General features: G+C 41.7%; 1 protein-coding gene across 2 annotated transcripts in view; it reads right to left on the bottom strand.

Annotated features, from left to right (window-relative positions):
* Positions 1–25,340, bottom strand: part of LOC119431718 (AFG3-like protein 2) — a 100,211-nt gene that overhangs the window by 45,954 nt on the left and 28,917 nt on the right. The window contains exons 4-7 of one of the 2 annotated variants that reach the window (XM_037699200.2): positions 23,654–23,813; positions 21,728–21,802; positions 12,761–12,885; positions 4,690–4,866 (exon numbers count right to left, since the gene is read on the bottom strand). In XM_037699200.2, coding sequence (XP_037555128.1) covers positions 4,690–4,866; positions 12,761–12,885; positions 21,728–21,802; positions 23,654–23,813 — 537 coding nt within the window. Of the gene's footprint in view, positions 1–4,689; positions 4,867–12,760; positions 12,886–21,727; positions 21,803–23,653; positions 23,817–25,340 lie in introns of both variants that reach the window. The other variant, XM_037699193.2, reaches the window with a different exon arrangement.

Raw genomic sequence — 25,340 nt, 5'->3', positions numbered from 1 at the left:
CTTCTTGGAACACTTCTGATTCCACCTGCGCTGCAAGTTTGCATAAAACTTGTAAAGTGTTACAGTAAAATGGTAAAGGGCTGGGTGTTTACTCTTGGTGTCACTATGTTGTCATGTAGCGGGTTCACTACTATCATTGTTCTTTTTACAATGTTTTACATCAGGCACATTTTTCAAGCGGCTGGCGCTAGACATAAAATAGTTCCTGTAGAGAGTTCTCACATGGAGCCCACATTCTGTAAACTTGATAAAACTTAGTGAAGAATTCGAAATTCTTAATCTCTTCTGAAGCTGTATGTTTTCATGATCCTGAACATGCAAGAACTGTGATAAAAATAAAATTTCAATGGACAGAATTATTTGCCACCAGAAGGCGATATGCCAACACGGAGAATTAAACAAGAAGGAATGAATGATAAAAGTATGCAGTGCACCATGACTTTTCTGCAATTTCTTCCACTTTTATTTATTTATTTATTTATTTATTTATTTATTTATTTATTTATTTATTTATTTATTTATTTATAGCTTATGTAAGGATGCACAGGGAATTTTCATAAGATCCCTGTTGATATCCATGAAAAAAGGTAGCACTGTTGTGTACCCCTACATGGTATTCACGTCCATTTTGCTGTGCAGTAGCTTTTCTCAGTGTTTAGGAATGGCATAATAAGCAAAAAGTGTGGTTTACAATGCACAACTGTTTTCTAAGGAACCATTGCAGGTCTTACAATGGTTTCATTGTATGCACAACATCACGATTCCACTGAGATGTTGCACCAGGTTACAGTTGCATATCACATGCACATATCATGTGTTTGTGCTGCCGATCGATCGATCGACTGATTGACTGATTATTTTCATATCCCCAAAGCAACACTGGGGCTATGAGAAAATCCTAGCTTTAGGTAAACTAAGCCAGCCCTGCAACAGCCAATTGCTACTTTCAGGTTGGCAGATGCAACATTGAATAAGCTCCCAATAATCATTCAAAAGCTCACTTACACTACACTTATTCGACCAAAATTGGGTATGCATCAGCCATTTGAGACCTGGGACAAGCACCTACCCTTTGAGGGTAACTGCAAACAAGTCCCAAACAAGTATCCAACCATGGGGGGTCGCATTTGCAAGAAAAAAATTTAACCCTCAATGGATTAATGGTCTTAAATGCTTTTTTGCAGAATTGTGCTTTTTTTTTCTTCTTTTTGCTCTTTCAGGCTACTAGTGCTGAACAGGTATCACAGCCCGAAGAATCCTAATGTGCACAGACAAGAGATTTACTGCCATGATGCTAACTTATCTCATTTTTCCCTTTTTGCCATTTTTCCATGCCAAGATCATAAAAATAAAACACCTAATACATCATATATCCTTTTACGCAACATATTTATGCCACGCACAATAAAGCACTCGGATAGCCTCCTACCAAAAATCACCATAGTAACGACATAAGATTTCAAGACCCTACATGCATTCATAACACCCAACTTTTGGCTTAACTTCTAAAATAAATCCTGTTTTGTCCTGTTTGCACTATTTCTATTTAAATACTTTATTCTTGTATCTGTACTGCATTCGTGTTTCTGGTGCTTAATTTTATTCCTCTCTGTCTATGCTATGGTGTTTGAATGTCACCTGTTTTTTGTTGTTGTTTTTTCTATGCATTTTATGAACGCAGGTTCAAAAACAGTGCACAGCTGCACTGTAAAAATTAATGTAACATGAAGATAGAATAGCAAACAGAGTATGCAGCACACAGCTTGCAATGTACAATATGAGCAAGCAGCAATATCTACAATTTGGAGAGAAATTACAGCTGAATTGTAACATGAAGGCGTGCAGATATTTTTTAATGCATAGACGTCAGCATAATGCATCCATTAGTCTTTCTCTCTTTTCTTTTTTTATTTTACGCAATAAAGCAGAAGTGCTTCAGTTACATTGGCTTTATTACCGGCTACCATTAGCATTCGAGATCTACATAGTTAATGGCTGTGTTCCCTCAGTGTCAGCCACTGAAATGTCTCGCAAAACCTATTACAGTATCCGTCTCAAAAAAAACATGAAAGCTTACATAAAACCTTACATGTACGGGTGTGCGAATACGAAATACAAACCTCGATATAACGAACCTTGATTTAACGAAATTCGCGATGTAACGAAGTTTTCCGCTGCAAGTACAACTTCGTTATATCGAGGTTCGGCTGTAGTAGGTTTCAATATGAATCCAGAAAAAAACCTGAATATTGAATCCAGTATCAAAAAATTTAACACAAACTTAAATGCTTACAGATATTGTGCACGTGCAAGAAAAGCAGCTGCTGCACATGCTTGTGAATCTACTCTCATTAGAGAGTTTTAGCGTGTCCAGTATTCGGAATACGCAAGGGTACCTGCGTAATACCAGATTACTGGACGCTGGTAGCAACACCTTACGACACTTCATCTAACCACAATGCCTTACAGAGTCATTTTCATGTTCCATGAATGTTCTTCTCAAAAAGAACAAACATTTAAAAAGGCAACATCTTCACAATTACACTGCTGCCAAAAATTTACACCAGCAGCTGAATAGAATACACTTGGCTACTACAATATTAGCTCTGTGTTTGTCTCATTGAGTTCTGTGTCAGCAATTCAGCTGCTCACGCTTGAGCCTCCACTCACCCAGCAATCCACCTGCATATACCAGAAAACCGGACACGCTAAACTTCTCCAATGTGTGAGAAGTATGCTACCAGCTGTCAATATCTTTGTTACCAAGGAATAAACATGTAGAGTATAGTCTAAGCTAATTAAAGGGAACACCAAGTTAGTATGCCAACACCGACTTCAGCTCAGTTCTCATATGAAGGCATGGAAGATATTCTCTTTATCAGTACAATGTCTACCTAATGCTTCACATTATGCTTTTGTACATCATGTACAGCCAACCACAAAAGTTTACAAACCACGGGATCTGAGAAAAAGCTGAATATCTCTGCAGCTTCACAACGCCAGCTTGGTATTTCCATTTCCAGCCTCTACTAGTATATGCATACAACATTTTGATGTATGGTTTCACTGGCTACTGTTACGAGCAGCTTGGTAATTCAATGTTTTCTGAGATCCCGCAGTCCATAAACTTTTTTCGTTGGCTGTACATCTTCATATCATATATGCTTCACGTCACCACACCTGCTCAATTTTTTTTACTTTCTGTCAAGCTAGATTTTTCAGACATAATATGTGCACATCATGTTGCAAAGATACCCATTTCATCAGTGCACAGCGCACAGTGAAAGCAACCGACTGAAAAAAACATTTTCTCTTTCTTTCTGTGTGGGTTGTTTGCTGTGCACTGATAACACAATATATATATATATATACTTTAACTTACCCGCTTAGCCATTCAACAGAAAGACAGTGGCTGTGAACAACGTTGATGCCATTCAGGTTGTCACCCATTACCCCCACTTTCATTGGTGAATCAGTTTTAAAATTTTCTAAGTGCCATGCGGCCCCTGCAAATAGATCTCCACTGACTCAATGCCAAATGGTAACTTCGGTCACAACACCTGAAGCTGCACTGGTAAGACCAAACAGTCTAGGCAGTGTGGCCGTAATGAATATTCTTCGTTGGCCAGCATGGTGGCGGGCGGCACGGCTTCCCAGTAGGCTTGATGCTAATTAGTACATGTATACAAGCGGCTCATTAGCGATCGGTTTTTCAATCAAGCATACGGGTTATTCCCATACTGTAGGTACACTGCTTTTACAGAAGGCTGTACAGAAAGCTGTAGATACACTGTTCGGATCTGTGAGCAACCAGCCAATAACTACTGCGAACTGTGCATACTAAGTTCTGTGCACCTACCGGACAGCTGAATGGAAGTGAGTCAGATAGGGTAAGGCTGAAAGCTCCAAAATGAATTTGTGCAAAACAACCTAAACTGCCAGCATTATGCAGTTATGTTGCATGCGGCATATTTGCACTTCATCGCGACGATGCTGTGACCCACATCAAGCTGCGTGACTGACAAACGTGAAACGTATCTAAGCCATTGACCATCACAAAATTTTATTTTGCTGAAGCATAATGCTGTATAATTCATCTGTAAACAAATATGTCAAACTGCAAATTGATTCTCTTCATTTTTTTCAGACTGCCCAATTGTTCAGGCACTTTAGCAGCCCCTTCAGTGTCTGAAAAATCGGTCGCTGACTTAGCTTGGCAAAATTTGCGTGTGTGAACATGCATATTTGATATGATCTGCATGAATTCCGCGGCTGTTCGGCCCAACCTTCGCACATAATCCTGGAATACGGACTTTCCCTCTCGCCCTTTTTTTATACATGCTAATGCTCTCATCCTGCCTTCGTCCAGGTTGCGTATGGGTTGTTTCAATCCATCCTGCTGAACCCGGACTGACCCTGTACCGACAGCAACTGTGCACTACGGAAGGCTGCGCATGGCAAGGCATTAACCACAAGTTTTTCACTGAGCATATCTAGAAACCAATTAAGACATTTGATTTGCAAACCTACTTATGCAACATTTAGCTATTCAATTTGTATTCAATTGAGTATTCTGCTTCAAAGCTGAAGGCAATATAATGTTTACCCTATATTTCCCACAAGAGCACAAAAGAGCCCCAATTTTTGTGTCTCACAATTCGCCGTTGTAAGTTCAGGTGTGAAACTCACTTGAATTTGACTCCTATGTCATTGGGATTAATCAGCTTAGCTGTTGTCTCCCCCATGCCAAAGATGCCACCTCCTCTTCTTGCCCCACCGCCCCCCATGAACCCTGCAGATCGTCGCATTGTCCAAAAGAGGAAGCCAAATAGGAGCAGCGTTGGCAGGATACCAATAATGCTCGACCTGGAAGAGAAAACCACTTTGTACTGCCATGCTTTTCCTTTCAGCTACCGTGACTCTGGCTTTTAACACTAAAGACCATTACAGTTCTTATTGCATGTCAGAAAATGCCAGTGAAACTACAGTTTCCTGCACTTAATTGCAGCATTTATGCACTCTGCGAATAAGCAGTCGTTCAATTCTCCTTTATTGTGTTTAATAACTTGGTTCTCAAGTAGAAACACTCGACCATGCCCCTGAAAGTGAATAGGTATGCCAGATGATAACAGGGCAATTCCCCCCCCCATGACAGACCAAAACAAGTTGTATATTTCACATTTTTCTTTTGTTTTTCATAATTTTATATAGTATTGCACATGCATCATTCAAAAGCACAAAACTAAAGTTGGTATCCCCAAATGGCAGCTAGTTTACAGGAAAAATATATATGCGGATCCCCTGCACTGAGCGAATTGGTTTAAGCAAAGCTTTCATTAGTGTATGCAAAGAAAGCAGTCCTTTTTTAGCAACCATTTGCAAACAAAGAGTACATGATCAAGTTGGACCCATTTTTAATGGAAAATGTCTCACTCAATGCAAACTTATGGCACTCCAACATGCAGATTCCACGTATGATGATGAAGGAATGACAATGGCATGACAACAAAGGAATGACAACAACAGCTTGATAACTTCAGAATGATGTCGACTGCGCAACAACTACAAAATGATTACTGCAGTGTGACAACAGAATGACAATGATAGCATGATGATGGAATGACAACGATGGCTTAATGATGAAGGCATGATGACAGCAGCATGGCAACAAGGAATGACAACAATGGAATGAAGGTGACAAAATGAAGTGATGAAATGATGACAGCATAATAACAACAGATTGACAACTGCACTAAGATGACGCAATGACAACAGCAAGACGATGACTGCATGGCAACAAAGGAATGACGATGATGACGACTAATGAAGGCATCTAAGTGATAATGAAATTATGACAGCGTGACAACAGCAAGTTTGTGTCGGAGGTCATGTCTGTGCAAATGTGCAACACCAGCCACCCTGGCCCGCCTCAGTTTGCCCTATCTCTGGAACCAGCCCATCGTGCAATGCAGCCAGCAGCCACAAAGTGAGAGAAAAAAAGGCAAAAAAAAAGCTGCACTTAAAATTTTTTTAAGTATACCAGGTAAAGGCATAGTCTTCAAAGAAAGTGTGTTTTCCAAATTTCAACGCCACGCCACAAGAAAAATAATAAAACCATGAAAATAAAACGTTTCATGCCACTAGTACTGAAAACTAAAATAAATCAGGATTTGGTGCCCTGAGAAAGCAGCTTACTTGAAACAAAAATATGCAATGCGATGCATTTTCGAAATGTCCCCGACTTCATTTTTAAATTTTGTTTTACTCCACAGCATCTACAAATTTGCCACATACATAAATAGCTCTTTATGTCACAAAGGAATACCCCAATTTCCACTGGCCAAGCAGTAAAAGACACTCTTTTTTTGTAATTCCTACTTCTGCCAATTTGCTAATGTTGCTTTTCTTCAAAAATAAAAAAGAGCACTTAAATTCTCTTAAAATCTGACGTGTAACTTCTCTTCAACAAAAAAAAAGAAGACTATAAAAAATATGTTGCATCATTTTCTTTCTGACAAAGTTATAAATAGTCAAACTGTTATGTTTACCAGGGGTGGGTATGCCCAAAGTCATTTTGTAGCAATATTTGGAGCAGATGAAATTCCATTTTGGAGCAGATTGGAGCAGACAAATTCTGATTTGAGAGCAGTTTGTAGCACATATATCTTATTAGTGTAGCTGTTTCACGCATGCAAATTTTAATTTAGCACATTATTATAATTCAGTAGGGTAACAATCACAAAACCTTGTATTTTGCAGCATTAAATAAGTGTTGAAGAGCAGCTTAAGGACATTTTTAACACTATTTTTGTATTAAGTGCTGGTGAAGTCACTAGAGGTGTTTTCCAACAGAAGCTGTGAAGGAGCTAGGGTTAGTGAACACCACAGTGGTTTACTCAAAGACATATGACAGAGCCAACCAGATCAAACCAAAATTACACACGTTACTGACTTCGCTTTGCAGTGCCACTCCCTAGACTCACTAGAAGCACCTAGACATCTAGAATTCACATTGAGTGATTGGGGGTAAGCAACCTTAATCAGCTAAAGTGAGAGTCATTCTTCCGCTCTAGGTCTCTCCTTTTACGAGTCCCCTCGCCACAGGCGCTTGCAGCTCACCCTCTCAGTTTGTACATTTTGATCACGCTGCACCACACTGCGATCGATGCAATATCAGGATTCACAATAGCCGCAATCAAGGCGCTGCGCACCGCAATCAAGAGCAGCTGTTATGGAGCCAGCACAAATCAAAGGAAAAATCAAGAAAACAAAAGGTGCGACCAGTGCATTCTCGCACGCGTTTTTGCGGTAACAAGCACGCGAGTGCCTACGTGCTGCTGGCTAGGGTGCCTCTTGTCCTCCTCGCCCACCGTTCACCCCCGGGGGAGGAGGTGTGCATTGAGGCACCCTACTTCTGGCCATGCCATTAGGCACCCTAGCCCCGTTTATTTCCTTTATTTTTTGTTTCAACTTGCACCGGCACCATGACAGCTGCTCTCGATCGCGATGCACACCTCACCTCGTTCTTCTAGAAGATTGTGCTGGACACTGAGCCTTTGGAACGACTGGTCGCTCCACATAGGCCACAGTAGTACCACTCATCATAGGCAATGCCACAAGCATAGTTTAGCACGACCAGCGAATGAGCAGTGCCATGATGTGAAGTCACGCTGAACGGCAGCCACCACTGCTTCCGCCGAAGGCTCGAGCGCCAAAGCAAAACAGGGGAGGGTTCGAACGAATGCTGAACAGGAATAGTATCTGCACTGACGAAACCTACTAAACTAGAGAAACTCTGAAAGTGTCGAACTTGCTCGCTCCTCGCAACCGGAAGAGAGAAAGGGCATGCTTACACGGCATGCACTATACTCGCTAGTGCCCTGATGCTTCGCCTTTTGCAGCGATCCTTCCCCCACTTCTCTTCCAAGACTGCTTAATGCCAAGCAGTGGAAATACATGGAGGGGGGGGGGGGGGGGCGGAGGGGAGTGGAAGGGCGGTGCCGGTAGTTGGGACGCAGCGACACTGACTTTCGCTACCGGTGCTCCATGAAAAACGCAGAATAAAAGTGGAGGCACGCGTTCGTGAAGGAGAGGGGGAAATCGCAGTTGTGGCGCAGAGACGCATATTCTCATGCTTGATCTTTTTTTCTATGAACTCGTGTGTTGTATCCAGTATCATATTGCCGTTCCCGCCGTGAATTTAGCTATGTTTTTCTCTCTGTTAAGGTCGGCAAAATAAATAGAACTCACTCAGACTCACTGACAAAATATATTTTTTTTCTCAGGGCTCACTCGGACTCAGACTCCCCAAACTGCAACTCAGCCGGACTCGGACACATTGGTCGGTTTGAGTCTGAGTGAGTCGACTCATGAGTGAGTTCGCAAATCTATGCACTTCACTAAACCTAAATACAGTATAGACCACTTATAACGTAACCGCTTATAGTGCAGGACCGGATATAGTACGGTCTTTTCAGACTCCCGTTAATTTTCCCATAGCACTCCATGTATACGCATGCCACTTACAGTGCAGCCGCGTGAGACGAAATACCGGTTGTAATGCGGCTTCCGCGGGAAAATCTCGCCGACAAGGGCAGCAGTGAGCACACTTCTCGAAAAGGTGCGTGCTGCCGGCTGGCGTATGCATTATTCAATGCAATCAATCGCTAGTTAATTCGCACTTATTTGGCCGCACATCGGTTAATTCGGACTACTTTCGGGCCTCGGTGAGCGAGGAGTGCCGCAAATTTGTGACACAAGAGAGCAAGAACGGCACTAGCATCTAAACAAAACGAAGTGGCAGAGTTCGTATCGCCACAGCCATCAGTTGAAATCGTACGTGAATGACAGCAACGCCGGAACGCTTCGAGCCTCTTTGTGTCTTTAAAGCCTGTATTCTTGCGTTTACCACCGCGTATAACATTGCGTTGGCCGCGGGCTTTCGTAACTGCGTAGTCGTCATCCACGGTCACGTCGATAGCGGCCGCGGTTTTCTCAGCAGCGGTTGCGCCGAACAGTAGTTTCGTTTTTACTCGGTACGCGCGTCGGCCGCCTGCCTAAAAAAAACTGCGTAATCGCCATCGATGATCGCATAGATAGCGACCACGGTTTCGACTACAGTTGTTGCAGCGAATGGTAGTTAATTCGTCCAGACTCGGTGCCTGCGTCAGGCGCGTGCCTTCAGCACCGCAAAGTCGCCGTTCATAATCGCGTCGATAGCAGTCACGGTTTTTTCCGCAGCGGTTGCGGCAAACAGTTGTTTCGTTTTGACTCGGTGCAAAGCTGTCAAGCTTGAAGAGCACCGGCTACATTGTGATTATGTTTTCGCCAGCTCACTGGCGAAAACGTAATCGCGATGTGCGTGCGATAGTACAAAGCGTGACTACATGCTTGGTCTACGTGTTTTGCATACGTGCAGGGCTTGAAAATCGTTATTTTGGTTATAGTGCGGTACGGCTTATAGTGCAGATATTGGCGACTCTGGCGACTTAAGTTATAAGCGGTCTACACTGTATTAAGCTGTGCACAAATATCGCAGAGCTACCACCGCTTTTATTTCTTACTAGCATAAAGCACACATTTTAACGTGGGAGTCTAACGTGGGAGAAACACCAAAATATAACAATGTACTATTTCCGCACTTGCTAGTGTGAGCTGCTTATTTAATTCTTAACTGCATGCAGTTGTGTAGCTAGGAATATTTTCAGGAGGAGGGGGGCACATTCCCACAGTGCCTCCTTCCCCACCCCTGGCTACGCTTTCGGCTGAATACGTGCGCAGTAGATGAAGTTCTCTCTTGGACAGTCCACATTTCATCGCCAGCACTCAACAACTCGCCCATGAAGGGATTGTACTGAGTTTCTTAGCAGTGCGATCGGAAAAACATGCTACAAGGAAACATTCCTTAAGACATGGTGTGTCCAAACACAATTGTTGTCCGAGAGGCTGCCTGCAAGGCCGCAACCAAGGCTCATGTGCACAAATATAATGAGCAATGCAGAAACTTCGTTACGGTCTTGCTCACTATATTTTCGAGCCGTTAAAGCGTCTGCGAGTAACGTGCGTGGTCGGAAATTTGGGAATCCGAGTAAAGATATCATGCAGTTACACACTCAGTACCGGATTGGCAAAAATATTAATTGAATACAGTAGAACCCCACGCCGTATGCTGTATATGCGAGTAAACGCGTGCGAGGGGAGCCGACGACCGCGTCTCACGTGCGAAAGAAAGAAAAGCAGGGAGGAAGTGCACCTTCTTCCGTTGCGCTCGAGGCACCGGCAAGGGAGCGAGGGGGGAGGGATAGTGGGCAGCGTAGTGCTCTGGCATCGTACTGCGCGGCGGCGCGCGGTCGCGCGGGCCGTACCTTGAAAGCGATCTGCGTGGGGGCAGGGTCTACGCAGTGTAGGTGTGTCGGCGGCTCGTAGCTTTGTGCGTGCTGTGTGTTCTCGGCGCTCAGTTTGCGTTGAAGCGATAGACAACAGCACGAAGGTCACTTCGCTCACTTCTGCAGCGGCGCTTAAATTCCTCACGCTAGCGTTTGACAGCGCGTGTCCGCGCTCATCGAGTGTGATGTGTTCATGTTTGCCTATGGGCGCTGACACCATGTTTGTGATTGAGTTAATAAGCGAATGTTTACAAGTTTATACGGACGATAAAACTACTATTCTTAAGCCCAGACCACGTGTCCGTGCGCCCACGCATGCGCAGACGGTGCGAAACGGCTCGTACGCGTCGAAACGCGGCGCGATCTCGGTGATCAGCTCCTCTCAGTTATTGCGCGCCTGAGCTGCCTCGCGTCGACGCGCCTGGCTACGCAGCAACGGCGCGGTACATCAGATGGTACAGCAGATTTATACATGCAAGAAAGTGCTTTTTCTTCACTTTTTGTGCTGATCTAACAGCTCCAAAAATATAACAATTACGTTTATAGATATCAAAGCATTTTGAAGTACTGTCAACAACGAAATACGAAGTGGCGTCTGCCAAGGGTTCAACAAGTGAGGCCAGTGAGCGCGTATTTGTGGATACAAACCGCCATTCCTCGCTAGGCGCGGCAGGCGCAAGGCGCGTAGACGCGAGCTTACGTGCGTCCAAAAGCGTACGTGTGGTCTGGGGTTTACTTTGTATAGCTGTCTACTAATTTACTATCGCCATCGATACTTCGGCTGTCGGGCGAAACTGCGACTTTTTTTCACACGTAAGAATTAAAATGATATTGTGTGCAGTTCAACAGTACTCCCATTTCTAAAGTTTTCCTGTTTCCCGGCTCTTGCGTTTCCCGGCTCTTACGTTTTTTTTTTTACGGTCCCGTGAAAAACGTAACAGCGGGGTTCTACTGTATATACATTTGCTGTATGTGTCAGCATAATCCAGACCTGCCAACCTTAAAATGTAAAAAATACTACTGCCAAAGCCAAGAAGCACGAAATGTTTGTGAAAAATACTAAAAGTTGTTTCATTAGTGAAGACGCACAGAGTTTATTAAAAATTTACCTCCAGGGAGGCTTCAAAAATGCATAAACAATTCGTATCAGAAAATTCACATCAAAAAATTATTTGCATCACAGAAAAACGGCAATGTTCATGATGTTCAGTCGTGAAATATTCATACAATGACAGTCAAAATTTCACCTGCCATTCTAGTGGTGGCGCTGCCGCCAGTAGGTCAGAATAATCTAGTGGGCCCAAAAAATGAGGCTCTGAAATATCGCTGGATGACTATATATTTGCATTCTGTTCACATCAACCTTAAATAGGAAGCAAATGAAAAGTCGTAAAATTATCAATCGTAAACAAGCTCTAGAAATCAGGCATTTTACGATAAAATCATAAAGGTTGGCAGATATGATAATCCCCTAACAATGTATTGTTCACGTTTTTATATTATTGAAGTATGCCAATCATGAGATGGATGAGCTCAGGTACGTTTCATTCCTTGATTTTGAAAAGCTGGTTCAGGCGATACTCCCGATACATGAGCATTTGAGCAACTTCTGAAACGTGACCTATGTGCACTTTGCAGAGCTCCCGTGGTTAAGCAAAAGTATTTCTGTATCACCGGATGAAGCCGGTAGGATCAATAACTTTTTCACCAAGCAGCTGAAGACTGGGTATTCAGATTTATTCAATTTTCAGAAATTATCGGCATCACCTTCAACAGACAGGAGTTCGTTGAGATAAATGTCGACTTCAGTTTGTCCAATTTCCGACGATGAATGTGCTGTTGCCCAATTGCTCGTCAAGGAAATCAACCACTGAGCTGCTGCTCTGCCATTTCTGACTTTAGTCAGTTAAAAGAGGGCTTCAATGTACATCTGCGCTAGAGAGAATTCCTGGCAGCATACATCAAAACTTTAGACTTTAAGCTCACCATGCATACAATCTGAGTGACTTTTCTGTACTTCACCAATATGAATCACCTTTTCCACATTTAACTTCACATCATCACCGCACCCTCCCTCGCCCTCACCTCACAATGTCTGCCCTAGGGCCCTCACTTCACCCATCTTCCCGAAAGCAATCCTCACCCCCATGAGGGTGAGGGCTGATAAGGATGAGGAAGACCCTCGTGAGGGTGCCCATGTCTGTTCCTGAATAGCTAGGAAAAAGCAGACTTTTCTGATACAGCCCATACTCAGAAGCACTATCAACAGGATATTGTCAAGCAATTATAATGAATGTATGCTTTGCACTACTACAGACTACAAATGCACACAATTTTTTTTTAATGCAACATTTGGCTGCCTGTTACTGTCTTACCCATCCATCTCATTCTTGTAGATGACGGGAACAAAGTTGGGTGGCTCTATGTTGAACTCCAGCTGAACATTTTCCAGGTTTCTCTCAAAAGTGTCCACACTTCCAATGTTGAACCAGAGAACATTCTGAATAAAGAGTATGTAAATAAACACATGTAAGCTACAAAACATTGCTTTGTTCACACAGTGCTTTCCCAGTTCAGAGAAAATTATTTCATTCCCAATACAAGCAAATCTCTTGCAATGAGACATGAGTTTTCTTTGATATGACAACCTCTAAATTATAATTTTACATAATATAACTTACACAATAATCATTTTACATATACCTTATTTTCTGGCCTATAAGTCGCACCTTTGCATAAGACGCACCCCCTCAAAACGGCAGTTTTTCCGGGAAAAAAACGTATATAGGTCGCACCGGTGTATAAGACGCACCTGTTCATTCAGTAAGCAATTTTTTTTAATTGCAGCGACGTTTCACTCCGTGAACGCAAGTCTGGTTTGTGAACAAGCGTATGGGTGCCATTCCTATATAATTGCGATAGCAATGATATGGCCACTCCAGGCGCATTTCTGCAGTCGTGGTCACTGCGATGTTCCATATAAAGTCCAAGGGCAATAACATTGTCCTCGTGTGCCGTATGCTGTATGTGCGAGTGAAAGCGTGTGACAGTGAGCCGAATCGCACACAAGGGAGGAAAGCAGGAAAGCAGCGCGGTATTGAGGGGGGGGGGGGGGTGGCTTGTACTCTGGTAGCAACTGCGTAGTTTGCGAGCGGCGCGCACTGTATCTTAACAGCGATCTGCAGATGCGACGACTTCGGGGTCGGTCGACTGGCGGTGGGCCTGCCGCCGCTTGCGTTGCTGCTTCCGTCCTTCTCGGGAACTCGATCACGACGGAACTCGAGCACTACGGAACTCGATCATGATGGAACTCGATTACGACGGAACTCGATCACGAGTTCCCAAGAAGGCGCTCGGGAACTCGATCATGATAAAAACGCGGTACCTCGATAGCGTGTATAGAACCCGTAGCAATTAAGTCAACCCAGCGTACTTCACATGGCCATAACATCGAATCTGATTTTGACGGCAGTTTTTCCAGAAAAAAAAAAAACATACGTAAATCTTCTATAAGACGCGCCGACGAAAAATTAAGAAAAAAAATGCGTCTTATACACCAGAAAATATGGTAATATGACAATCTTACAGTACAGAAGCCAGTACATTTTATTTATTGTGCACACTTGAGTTTGAGTTTGAGTTTGAGTTTGAGTTTATTCAACCACATGGTACATGAGAAATGTGCATTTGTGGTTGGGTTTGACGGGAAAAAAGCTGCATAGAAGCAGCTTGACGAGCCCCATCACCCCTAAAACAAAACAAAAACAACAAGCACAGGCAGCAGAAAACAACGATATATAAAAATACATATACATATGTGGTCTTTCACAGGAAATTGCGTATAAAACATTTACATAACACGAGAAACATATGCTCTATAATTGTTGAAATAAACACAATTTATATAACTCTGTTTTTGATAAAGTACTCAAGTTCTCAATTGTTAGTTTCCACCTATTTAGTACATTTGGAAGACAGAAGCGAAGAGTTTGAACCCCATAGTTAGTTCGAGTACGTGGTACATACTAAATCTCCGTATGTCGAGTTGTACGACAGGCTGTATTAGGTTGCAAGGCAGCTAAATTACGTATGTACGTACTGCCTCTGCGTATTTCAGATTTAAAAGCCGACAAGAGCTGGTATTCATAGCAATGATCAACTCTCAAGATTCCGAATTTCTTAAACAGTTCAGGGGTGTGCGCATTATAAGAGACACCTTCAATAGACCGTAATGCATTTTTTTGCAGGGTGACTAAAGCATTTAAAGATTTTTTAGAGCCTGTTGACCAAACTAGATAGCAATAATGTAGATGAGAAGAAAAAAGGGCATTGTACACTAAAAGCTTTTGAGGGACAGGTAGTATATGTTGACACCTTCGCAATATGCCTAACACTCTGGAAAGTTTATGACTGATGTGCTCTGTATGGTAATCCCATAACAAGTATTCGCTAAAGATAACACCAAGTGTTTTTACGGATGGGGAAAGTTCGATTTCATTACAGTTGAGAAATAATTTCTGAGATTGTTTACAATGTTTTGATTTCGCTCGGAACAGTACAGCTTTAGTCTTAGAGCAATTTATGTGTAGCGAGTTTTTAACAGTCCATACGTATATTTTCTTTAGTACTTCATTAGCAGACACAACAAGGTTGTCAATGGTTTCACCAGAAAAAAATAAAGCAGTGTCATCTGCATAAATAACATAATCTACAGAGCTGTCAACTCTTACAATATCATTAATGAAAATATTTAATAAAAGGGGCCCCAGTATACTTCCTTGTGGTACGCCATTCCTAACACCTTTAGACAATGACAACTCTCTGTTAATAGATACACACTGATGCCGATTTGATACGTAACTTTTTATAAGAGTTGAAATGACACCGCGAATGCCATAACAATATAGCTTTTCTAACAGAGTAATATGATTAATTCGGTCGAATGCCTTCGAAAAATCTAAGTATATTCCTAGTGTGAGTTTTTTTGCTTCCATGTTCTTTATGATTAATTCTTTTTGGTATAGCAAAGCACTTTCTGTTGAAACCCCAGGCTGAAACCCATACTGTGACGACGTAATGACGTTGTGTTGATAAAAAAACTTGGACAATCTTGTATATAACAGTTTTTCAAGCCCCTTGGAAAATATTGGCAGAATTGAAATTGGTCTATAATTACCCAAATTATTTTTGTCTCCACCTTTGTAAATGACTGTGCTATCAGCAAAAACCATTTTATTCACATGAAGAAAATCCCCTAACACCTTCAGTATCTTCAGTATCAGCTATCTTTCATTGGCCTAAAGACAACAAAGTTACAAGCAGCGCCTACAGTGCAGCAGGATGATGAGTAGAGCATTCTTTTTTTTTTTTTTAGTTATTCTTTCTGCCCTAAAATAAACGTTAGGTTTGCTACCTACTTTGCTTCCTGGTCTTCTACACATTGGCACCAAGACAGTTGAAGGCCCACTATAGATTAAGCAAGCCCATTGCAAAGATTGAGGATCCTACAATCTACGCAGTGAGTTAAAAGATGACGGTAAATTCAGCTTCAAGACTTCAGATTCCAAATGTCCCACTATCGATTGACTCAAGCGTGGCACGATTCAAGCTGCAACTATGAAGATCATTGAAATGAAGCTCCTCATAGAGACAACACAACACCAATAGATGAACTGCTGTATACTAAGACAAACAGAGGTTACACATGTGAAACTTGATAGCCAGATTGAAGAGTTATTGCTGATGAAGACTGAGAAGAAGTGATCGACAGCTTCAAACAGCAAATGGAGTCTATTACCATAACGAAAATTCATGCCAAGTGCCTACCCCTGCCTCACTTCAACCTATGTCACACAAGCCTCAAGACGTACCCACACTGCAAAAACAAACTCAAATCCGGCTACCAAGCTTGAAGAACCATACGGTTACTTCACAGTCCAATGCCCTAAGTCTAATAGATGTTCGTTGTGTTTTGTCACTTAGGCCACCAAAAATAGAGCAATCCACTAGAATCTGGAATCCTAAATACAGTTCTCTTGAAAGTTCTTGCCAAACAAATAAGTGATTGAATTATCGCATCAGCTCGTGAGTACAACACAGCTAACAGAATTTTGACTGCTTGGTGCAATGCAGTGAAAAATAGAGATAAAGAAAAAAACTAGAACAGTGATTTAAAACTCTCTCCAGAACCTGGCTATGTGACTGGCTATGCACATGCCGACATTGCCAAAGAGAAGAGACAGACGCAGCCAAACAACAGCAACTACGCATGAGAAGCAATGTGTAGCGCTTACACAGTCTATCCCAAAAAACAATGACCATAGCAACAGTGGCCAGAGTGGGGCTGCTGCTATGTGGTGGTGCTGTGCTAGTCAGTGCTTGCTTGAAACAAGATCTTAGAGGGCGAGGAGTAATGTAGCGCTCACCTTCCTGTCTTGCTGATAGCAGGGGTTCAGCAGTTACGAATTATAGGACAAAAAAAACACACACACAAAGAAACCCAAAAGGGTTACATAAATTTTTTTTGCAGGAATACAATTTTAACTAAAAATGGTCAGTCAAAGCAAATTTTCCACAGACATAAGGCGGTGATCAGCTTGCAGCTGAGAGCCAACATGCGCTTCAATGCAAGGAGCCCAGGCTAAGGGAGGGGATACGCAGAGGGTCGAAGAGCCCTGGCCAGGGTTGTTGATGTCTTCCTACAGTATTGGATGAACTGGACAAGTTTGGTAATGGTAACACGGAGTCATATTTACCTTGTAATTTTTTTTTATATTATTTGTTAGAGCTCTGTACTTGCACAAAGTTACAAATTAGATTTCATTCTACTTATTCCAGAATATCAAATGCAATCTCTTAATTTTCACATAATCACATCACCATACGTTATTCTGCTCTGCATTGCTTCTAGAAAACCTTGTTTTTCTGTGTATTGGATGCAACTACGTACAGTGTTGAAGAGCAGAATGTGCAGTAATAAAGCAGCAGCGGTATTCTCAGGTGATCACTTTTTGGGGATACATTAACCTTTGCGAGATTTCACATGACTAGCACCTGCCATGTCAGCGTCTACGGCTAACAGTGTTCCTGGCACTGTGCTAAGAAAGCATGCTCAGCATTGTGCTAGGAGTGCCGTCACCTATAGATGCTGAAGCATCCAGCGCCAGTCCCGTGAAATCTCACAAAAGTGAAAATATCAATCCCGAAAGTGATCAACGGAGAATAGCGCCCCTAGTTATCTCACATAAGTGAAAGTATCCCTGAAAGTGATCACTGGAGAATATTACCCGAGGTTTCAGCATCAACGAAATTAGTGAACACAATATACACAGTAAAAAGAAAAAAGTAAGCTTGATGTCAAAAATTATCAAGCAAAAAAGGTAGGTAAAAATTCATCTACAAAAATATACTCCCTGGAAAAAAAAAATTGGCTCGAATTAAAATAATGTAAAAAAATTATGCTGAATCAAGGGAAAAGAAAAACCGAAAATGCTAAACCCTACTGATAGCAAAGTTACACTGTGCTATATGCAGCACATGATTACATGATTTTGCTCCTTGCACAACATTTTACAGCAGCCAAGGGTGCATAACTTTAACTGCTTGCAAACCCAGCTGTTAAAGCTTGGTTATGATGATGTGAGCAGTGCCAAGCAACATCACATCTGTGGTTTATACTCTGTTTCATACATGACAAGCAATGCTTTAGAACCTATGCAAGTAAAGCAGTCACAGAAACACATCACTCCACGCGTTTCTTGGTGAACTGACCTTTCATCTACAATGTCTTCTACAGAGTAAGTTCTTGATATATTAAAGATATAATGTATGGAGTTAACATTACGTCAGATTATGTATTATTAGTGTGCCTCGAGCTTCCAGTGTGTAATGCCATTTGTTCGCGAATGCAGGTCATGCGCTGTGGAAGCTGTGCAATGAGTGCGGCCATACAAGCGTGTGAGTGCGCTCTACATTCCATGTTTAGTAGGTTCAGATCTGCAATGTCTTCTGTGACAATCGCTTCATATGTTATGACTACAGTGTATGACATAAGCATTGCACCAAATTACATAGCCCATTCTGATTTCTTATGCATGTAGCATGCACTATTTTTTGGCTGCAAACATGAAGTGTGAAAAGTTGCTCTAGCATTAACAGCGTTGCCTGCTATCTATGAAACGGAGCATAGTCTGCTGCAATTTATGTATCCATTACATTTTCCCACAACATTATTTTATTGAATGATGAAAGGTTTTCATCATTTGGTGGCTTATAGACCAACACAGCGAATCACTTAAGAGAGCATGTGCTGAGATTTTCGCATATTATTTGGCAGCATAAAAAGCAAACTGCCCAGTCATTTACAAATAAACATATGCAAAAAAATGTTAACTATTTAAGAAATGTATTATAGATATGGCACATCTACATTTAGCCAAAATCTTTAAAAAAAAACAAAAAGAATGTGCTCTTGAAAAGAGGCTTTTCTTTAACCACAGTCAAACCTCAATATACAGCACCTTGAAATAATGAAATCTGTGATACAACAAGTTTTCTTAATTTCCTGATCCTAGTTCCATCACCCCATGTACAGTGTAGACCACTTATAACGTAACCGCTTATAGTGCAGGACCGGATATAGTACGGTCTTTTCAGACTCCCGTTAATTTTCCCACAGCACTCCATGTATACGCATACCGCTTACAGTGCAGCCGCGTGAGACGGAATATCGGTTATAATGCGGCTTCCGCGGGAAAATCTCGCCGACAAGGGCAGTAGTGAGCACGCTTCTCAACGAGGTGCGCCCACTGATGGGAGAGGAGATCAACGAGGGCGATGCGGAGGAGGAGCATGAGACGTGGAGCACGAGTCCAAGGGCGATAAAATCGTCACCGCACGCCGTGTGTGCGAGTGAAAGCGCACGCCTTCACGGAGAGCGAACGCACAGCGGAGAGCGAACGCGACTTCCATCGCGTGAAAGGCCGTGGGGGTATGGGAGGGAGGGAGGGGGGGCGACGCTGTGCTGCGGCACCAAATGCGTATCTTGCAACCGGGCACAAGGGAAACTGGCGACGCAATCTCCCACGCGAAAGGAGCAAAGCGGGAAGGCACCACGGAAGGGAGGGTGGGGAGGGGGGGAGGGGCGGCTTCTACTCTGCCAACAAATGCGTTCGCGCCTGTGCCGGCTGTCGGTGTTGTCGCGCGCACCGTATCTTGAAAGCGATCTCCACACGGTTCTGACCTTTGTATGCGCTGTGCTTACGCCTCTCAGTTTCCGTTGAAGCGATAGAGCGCATGACCCTTCGCTCGCTGCGGCGGCCGCGTTTCCCCACGCCCGCGTTTTGACAGCTTTGGGCGAAACTGAGACATTTAAAAAAAAATTATTAGTTTGTCTGCTTCATGCGAAGATCGTGGGTACTTGGACATTAACCTTCCGACGTTCGTAAATTTAAACGGATGCAACACTCCCAGTCACACGCTTCGATTCTCGGATACGTGCGGCTGCTTGGTCTACATGTTTTGCATACGTGCAGGGCTTGAAAATCGTTGTTTTGGTTATAGTGTGGTACCGCTTATAGTGCAGACATTCACGACTCCGGCGACTTACGTTATAAGCGGTCTACACTGTATTTTTTACCATGGTTTACCAAAGTAATTTTTTTGAACAGTTTCAATTTACAAGGCAACATGCATGACATGCATGCACCTGGAGCCCTTGTGACGAGCAGAAGAAAAACCTTACCCGACACAGAATTCATCATTTGTACTTGCTCTTTCGCGACAAAATGTTGCCAGTGGGCATAAGACAAAATACATTGCTTCGCCATATCTGTGGTAGCGGTACAAAAACTGTCTTGGCACTCTCCATTTGTGCTCACAGATACGCTCCCGAATGCAAGAGTAGCCAGTCAAGACAGGAAAACACCAACCAGAAGTGAGCATACAAGCGTCTTGGTGACAACAGAAGGTATGCATGTTGCATTGGTATAGCTGCATCGTGCCATTGCCCTAGTTCATGTTCACGGAGCAGCGGTAGTGACAAGAAAGTGTGGCATATGATCACATGCATCAGCTGTTCTCTGGAACCATGAGCGAATGGCGTTACAGTGACATCAGCCTCCACGCTGTTGTAAATTAACAAAATGTTAGCCTAGCACTTGTGAGGTCATCATGGTTATGATGATGATGCAAATATATGCATGGCACCATCTGACAGCGGTTGGTAGCACTAGCAACAGTGCCCACCGAACCCTTCACACCCAATCTTTACCCTATGTACCAGTAAGCATTTATGAACAAAATCCCACAAGAAACCCTAGCAATAGTTATAGGATCAAAATAACTATTGCTAGAGTTCCTTTTGGAATTTTGTTCACAAATCCTTACTGACAACAAGATAGTATCCACTAGGATTATTCTAGGAACATATGAAGTAGCTTTTACTGCTGAAACATACGTACATAAGCATAAAAATATTTATTTATTTATTTATTTATTTATTTATTTATTTATTTATTTATTTATTTATTTATTTATTTATTTATTTATTTATTCATTTATTTATTTAAAAAACAAGTACCATGAGTTCTGTTAACTCCTGATTACACAATGTTAACTAATGTTTCATGAAAAAGTATCGGTGATGGCTAGTACAGTCGAGGGAAAGTGGTTCCATTCCTGGGAAGATCCTCCTTATTATACAATGTTGGCTAATGTTTCATGAAAAAGTTTGTTATCGGTGATAGCTACTACAGTCGGGGGAAAGTGGTTCTATTCCTGGGAAGACCCTCCTGATTATACAATGTTGGCTAACGTGTCATGAAGTTTGTTAATGGTGATGGCTACTACAGCTGGGAGAAAGTGGTTCCATTCCTGGGAAGTACGACAAATGAAAAACTGAAAGAAAGACTTCTATTGAGGTTCGACTGTATCAATGCCTCAACACATGACAATGATAGGAATGTGAACCAGAAATATTTGTCAATACTCCAACTGCATGTGCTAAAATGAGCCGACAAGTAGCATTCTTTTCCGGTAATGAAAGCACGAATAAGTGATTCTGATGACAGAGGCACATCTGATAACATCAAACCAATAGGACAATAATAGGTATCTCCATCTTTGCCGCAGTGGCAACTTAAGCACCACAGCAAAGATGGCAACTTAAGCACAGCCTATGTTACCAAGCGCGGTCCATATACATAATATGACACATAATAGGCCAAGCACAGCCCATACATACATTCCTGCCAAATCATGAAATACACTGCACCCAAAACACCTCAATTTAAAAGCAACAATGTAGTGCAGCAAGTGTTGGGAACATAATAAGACATACTTACATTTCCATCAATTTGGTTTCCTGGAAGAAGTCTGACTCGCACCCACTTTTTGTTGATGACTTCAAGTTTTTCAACCTGAGAAAAAAAAAATTCTAATGATGGAAACATAAATATTCAAGTGAACTGTATAGACAGCTTACTGTCATTTCAGATGAAACTAGAGCAAATGTGCATCGGGCATTTCAACTCATTCTGTGGCAAATTTAAAGTTTGTTTTTTGTTTTTTTTTCTTAAGCAATAATGCAATAAGCTAGCATATGACACTATGAATGCTCTGACTACTTGTGTGCCTATAAAAAATATTGCATTTTTGTCACTGCTTGAGTTATAACTTTCAATGTATCCTAAATGTGTTAAGCTAAAACAAGTGGAATATTGTACACAACTATCATTCATATATATATATATATATATATATATATATATATATATATATAACTTATTACGGGTTCCACCTCAGTGAATATTTGTACCCATTATTTATGCAAGCCTAAGGGCTAGCAGAATCTTAAGTTACTAGAATAAAGAAAGCAAATGAACTATCCTTCCACAAATAAGAATAAAGGTGGCAAGGAAATTTGGAATATCAAAAGACATTTGTTTCTTCTACACAATATAATTTATGAAGCACAATCCCAGGTGTTAAGAAATGTTTTTCAGAACGCACAGCTGAGACAAGTAGTCCATATTTTATACATGCAACCATAAGTAAAGGCTTTACACAACACAAAAGCATAAGTACTTCAGCCAGTGAGGTTCTGGTACATACAGCTATAGCTGACACAATAGAGATGTCCACAGAGATGCTGGTACAGGCACTGCAGTACACATGCAATTCCAGTGGCAACAACCACTCCTCTTTGTGGTGGCAGCTATTAACCCATAAAAAGATGGCTTTTTTGTCTGCCTTAATAATTGTAATTAATGACTCAAACAAGACAGCAAACTTTATTCTGCATGGAAAACTTTGCTGTCTTTGCAATTTATGAACTGAGAAGTGAGCCCATATGCTTTAGGTACATGCATATGAAAACGTTTAAGAAAATTTATTAGCTCAAATACGGATGGTTACTCTCTCAAAACAAATGTAAGTAGGCAGGTAGGAAGATGAAATTTTCTGGCAAGAAGGCGACTAAGACCTCCTCTTGCCAAACAAAGAAACTAAGGCCACTTTACACTATCTTGTGCCTACAATTGTAAAACAGCACAATTCCAACACAGCTGTAATTGTAGAGCTACAAGAAAGCAAATTTAATAAAATTGTTCTCAAAGCAGGTTGGCTGTCCATAATTCCTTTTATGGCCTGGATACCCCGAATATCTCATGCACTGTTTCACTGAAGTACTCTTATGTACTCTTGGCTCACAGGAAAGTGATTTCAAATATGACTATACTGGAGGAATTAGGCTGCCAGTATTGCCATTTTATATGCTTCAGATGACCAATTACAGAAACAGTGTTCAACTGGCCACATTTGCCTGTAATGTTTACAAATGGTCCAGTAATAAATATGCACCTCAACTAACCTCAACGGAACATCTACACTTTACTGCCACTTGATAAAGACTATTTCTTGTCATGAACACTGCTAGCTAAGTCAGTTATGGCTGTCATCCAAAACTTTTTGAGTATGCTATTTAATCTGAAATCCCACCTTTTCAAGAGACAAATAATAACAGAGCACACAATGCATTCCCGCACTTCCTGGCTGATGGAAGCAGTGGCAGTGCCCTCCCATCAAAAAGCACAATAGCCACATAGCACAGCTGCCTACAAGATAACGGTGAATGAATGCCCTTGATGGATGTATGAAGTAACCGCGTGCTAAAATGTTGATGTCTGAATTACTAATGATATAAATATAGTGCCAATAATACACAAAATAATCTTGGTGAAAATCAGGTTTATTGAATGCAAGAAACTCACTATGCCACGAGCCAAGTAGGCATTGACAAAGTCTTTCCATGTTATCTCCTTGTACCGCATCTCATTAAAAGCAAGCAGTCCCAGGATACCCAAGGTGGTAACAAGGGCCACAGTCATCATGCGATTCTGGTCATCCGGGTTGAAAGGGTTGCGACCACTCCTGCTGGAAGATGCATCAGAGTAAAGCTTTAACTTGACATCTATGGCAAAACACAAGATGTTCTTCGGATAAAATACTGCTGTAAATAACTAATTTAAAACAAAAAAAAAACAATGCAATAATGATTTCAAAGGTCACATAAAAGGGCTTCAAACGTGAAGCAATGACTGGCTGGTTGTTTGTGCAATGTAAGCAGCAAGACACAAACTCAGCTGTCAGTTTAATGTGCTCCTTGAGTATATTACTCATCCAAACTCCACTTAATTTACTGGGAGGCACAACAAGCAACATGCCAAAAAAGTGTCACGAGTACATATTTTTACTTGTCATAGCAAGTTATACTTAATGTTGCAATGGTTCATGATGCCTTTTGTTTGAGGCCTCTAGTATGCCGTACATGCCTGTGAGACATGCAATCATGTGAAATTTCCCTTATGATGGCAAGTTATACTTGGTGGTTCACTAGTTCATGTGATCTTGTCTGGAGCCTCTTGTACATCATATGTCTAATCACGAAAAAAAAAGATACAGAAAAAGAGTGAAAAAGAAAGCAAAGGCGGGCCCCAAAATCTGAGTCAACAGCCTTCATTTGTTATGTACATGCTAGATGGCACCAAAATACTGCACTACAACAAACACAAAGGGTTCACCAAGGTGCAAAGTACCTGCACCTTGCTAGTGCAAATTCATTATTATGCACCAGAAGTAGCAATTGATGAGCAAGAGCAGATATGTCAAAGACCTTAACCCTTTAACCTCCAATCCGAAGCTGTATTCGTCATGGGAGATTTTACCAATATCGCCAATGACAAGTCATGTTCGTTGAGCCCGATGTTGCGCTGCTCGCACTGCCAAAGACAAGTTATGGTCAGCATTGAGGGAAAGCTGCCCTCAAGATCAGTTTTTATTTCATTTTTTCATTTTTTTGGTAATTCTAGTAAGAAACGAATCAAGTAATACATTTGAGCATGAGAATGGCATAGACAAAATTATGGCTACATAAAAAAAAGGGAAATTGGTACGTTTTTCCGCAATTAATTTGGGGGTTAAAGGGTTAACATGCTATCGCAAGTCCTTTTGGCCGCTGTTTTATGCTAAGAACCTTTCTTTTAATCCTATATTTCACTGTGACTAAAAAAAATGCATTTACCTTGAGTACTGGGACCAGTTGATTTGGTGAAAAAGCTACCCTGCTTAATGCATCACTATTAACAATCATCCCCCTACTTTTACTGCCAACTTGTACTGCAATCCTTCTAGATGACATCAGGCCACCTTTTACAGACATTTGTTGAAAAACAGGTAGTCCACCCATATGCATGGTTACATTTAAACATCCTTTGGCCTTATTGACACCACGGATTATTTGACACCACGGCAGCAGTATTGTAAGCATGAGCATAATTTCTCTCTAAAAATACCACTTAATATGGTGAAGCTTAAAAGTTAAACAGTACATAAATGCTGCAAAACATGAGCAAAATTACTTGCAATCTTGGCCCAATCCATAGTGCTGGAATAATTCAC

This window comes from Dermacentor silvarum, chromosome 1 (genome assembly GCF_013339745.2).
Source record: "Dermacentor silvarum isolate Dsil-2018 chromosome 1, BIME_Dsil_1.4, whole genome shotgun sequence".
Taxonomy (NCBI): Eukaryota; Metazoa; Arthropoda; class Arachnida; order Ixodida; family Ixodidae; genus Dermacentor; species Dermacentor silvarum.
The sequence above is the reverse complement of the archived record's forward strand: the minus strand, read 5'-3'. Positions and strand labels throughout refer to the sequence as shown.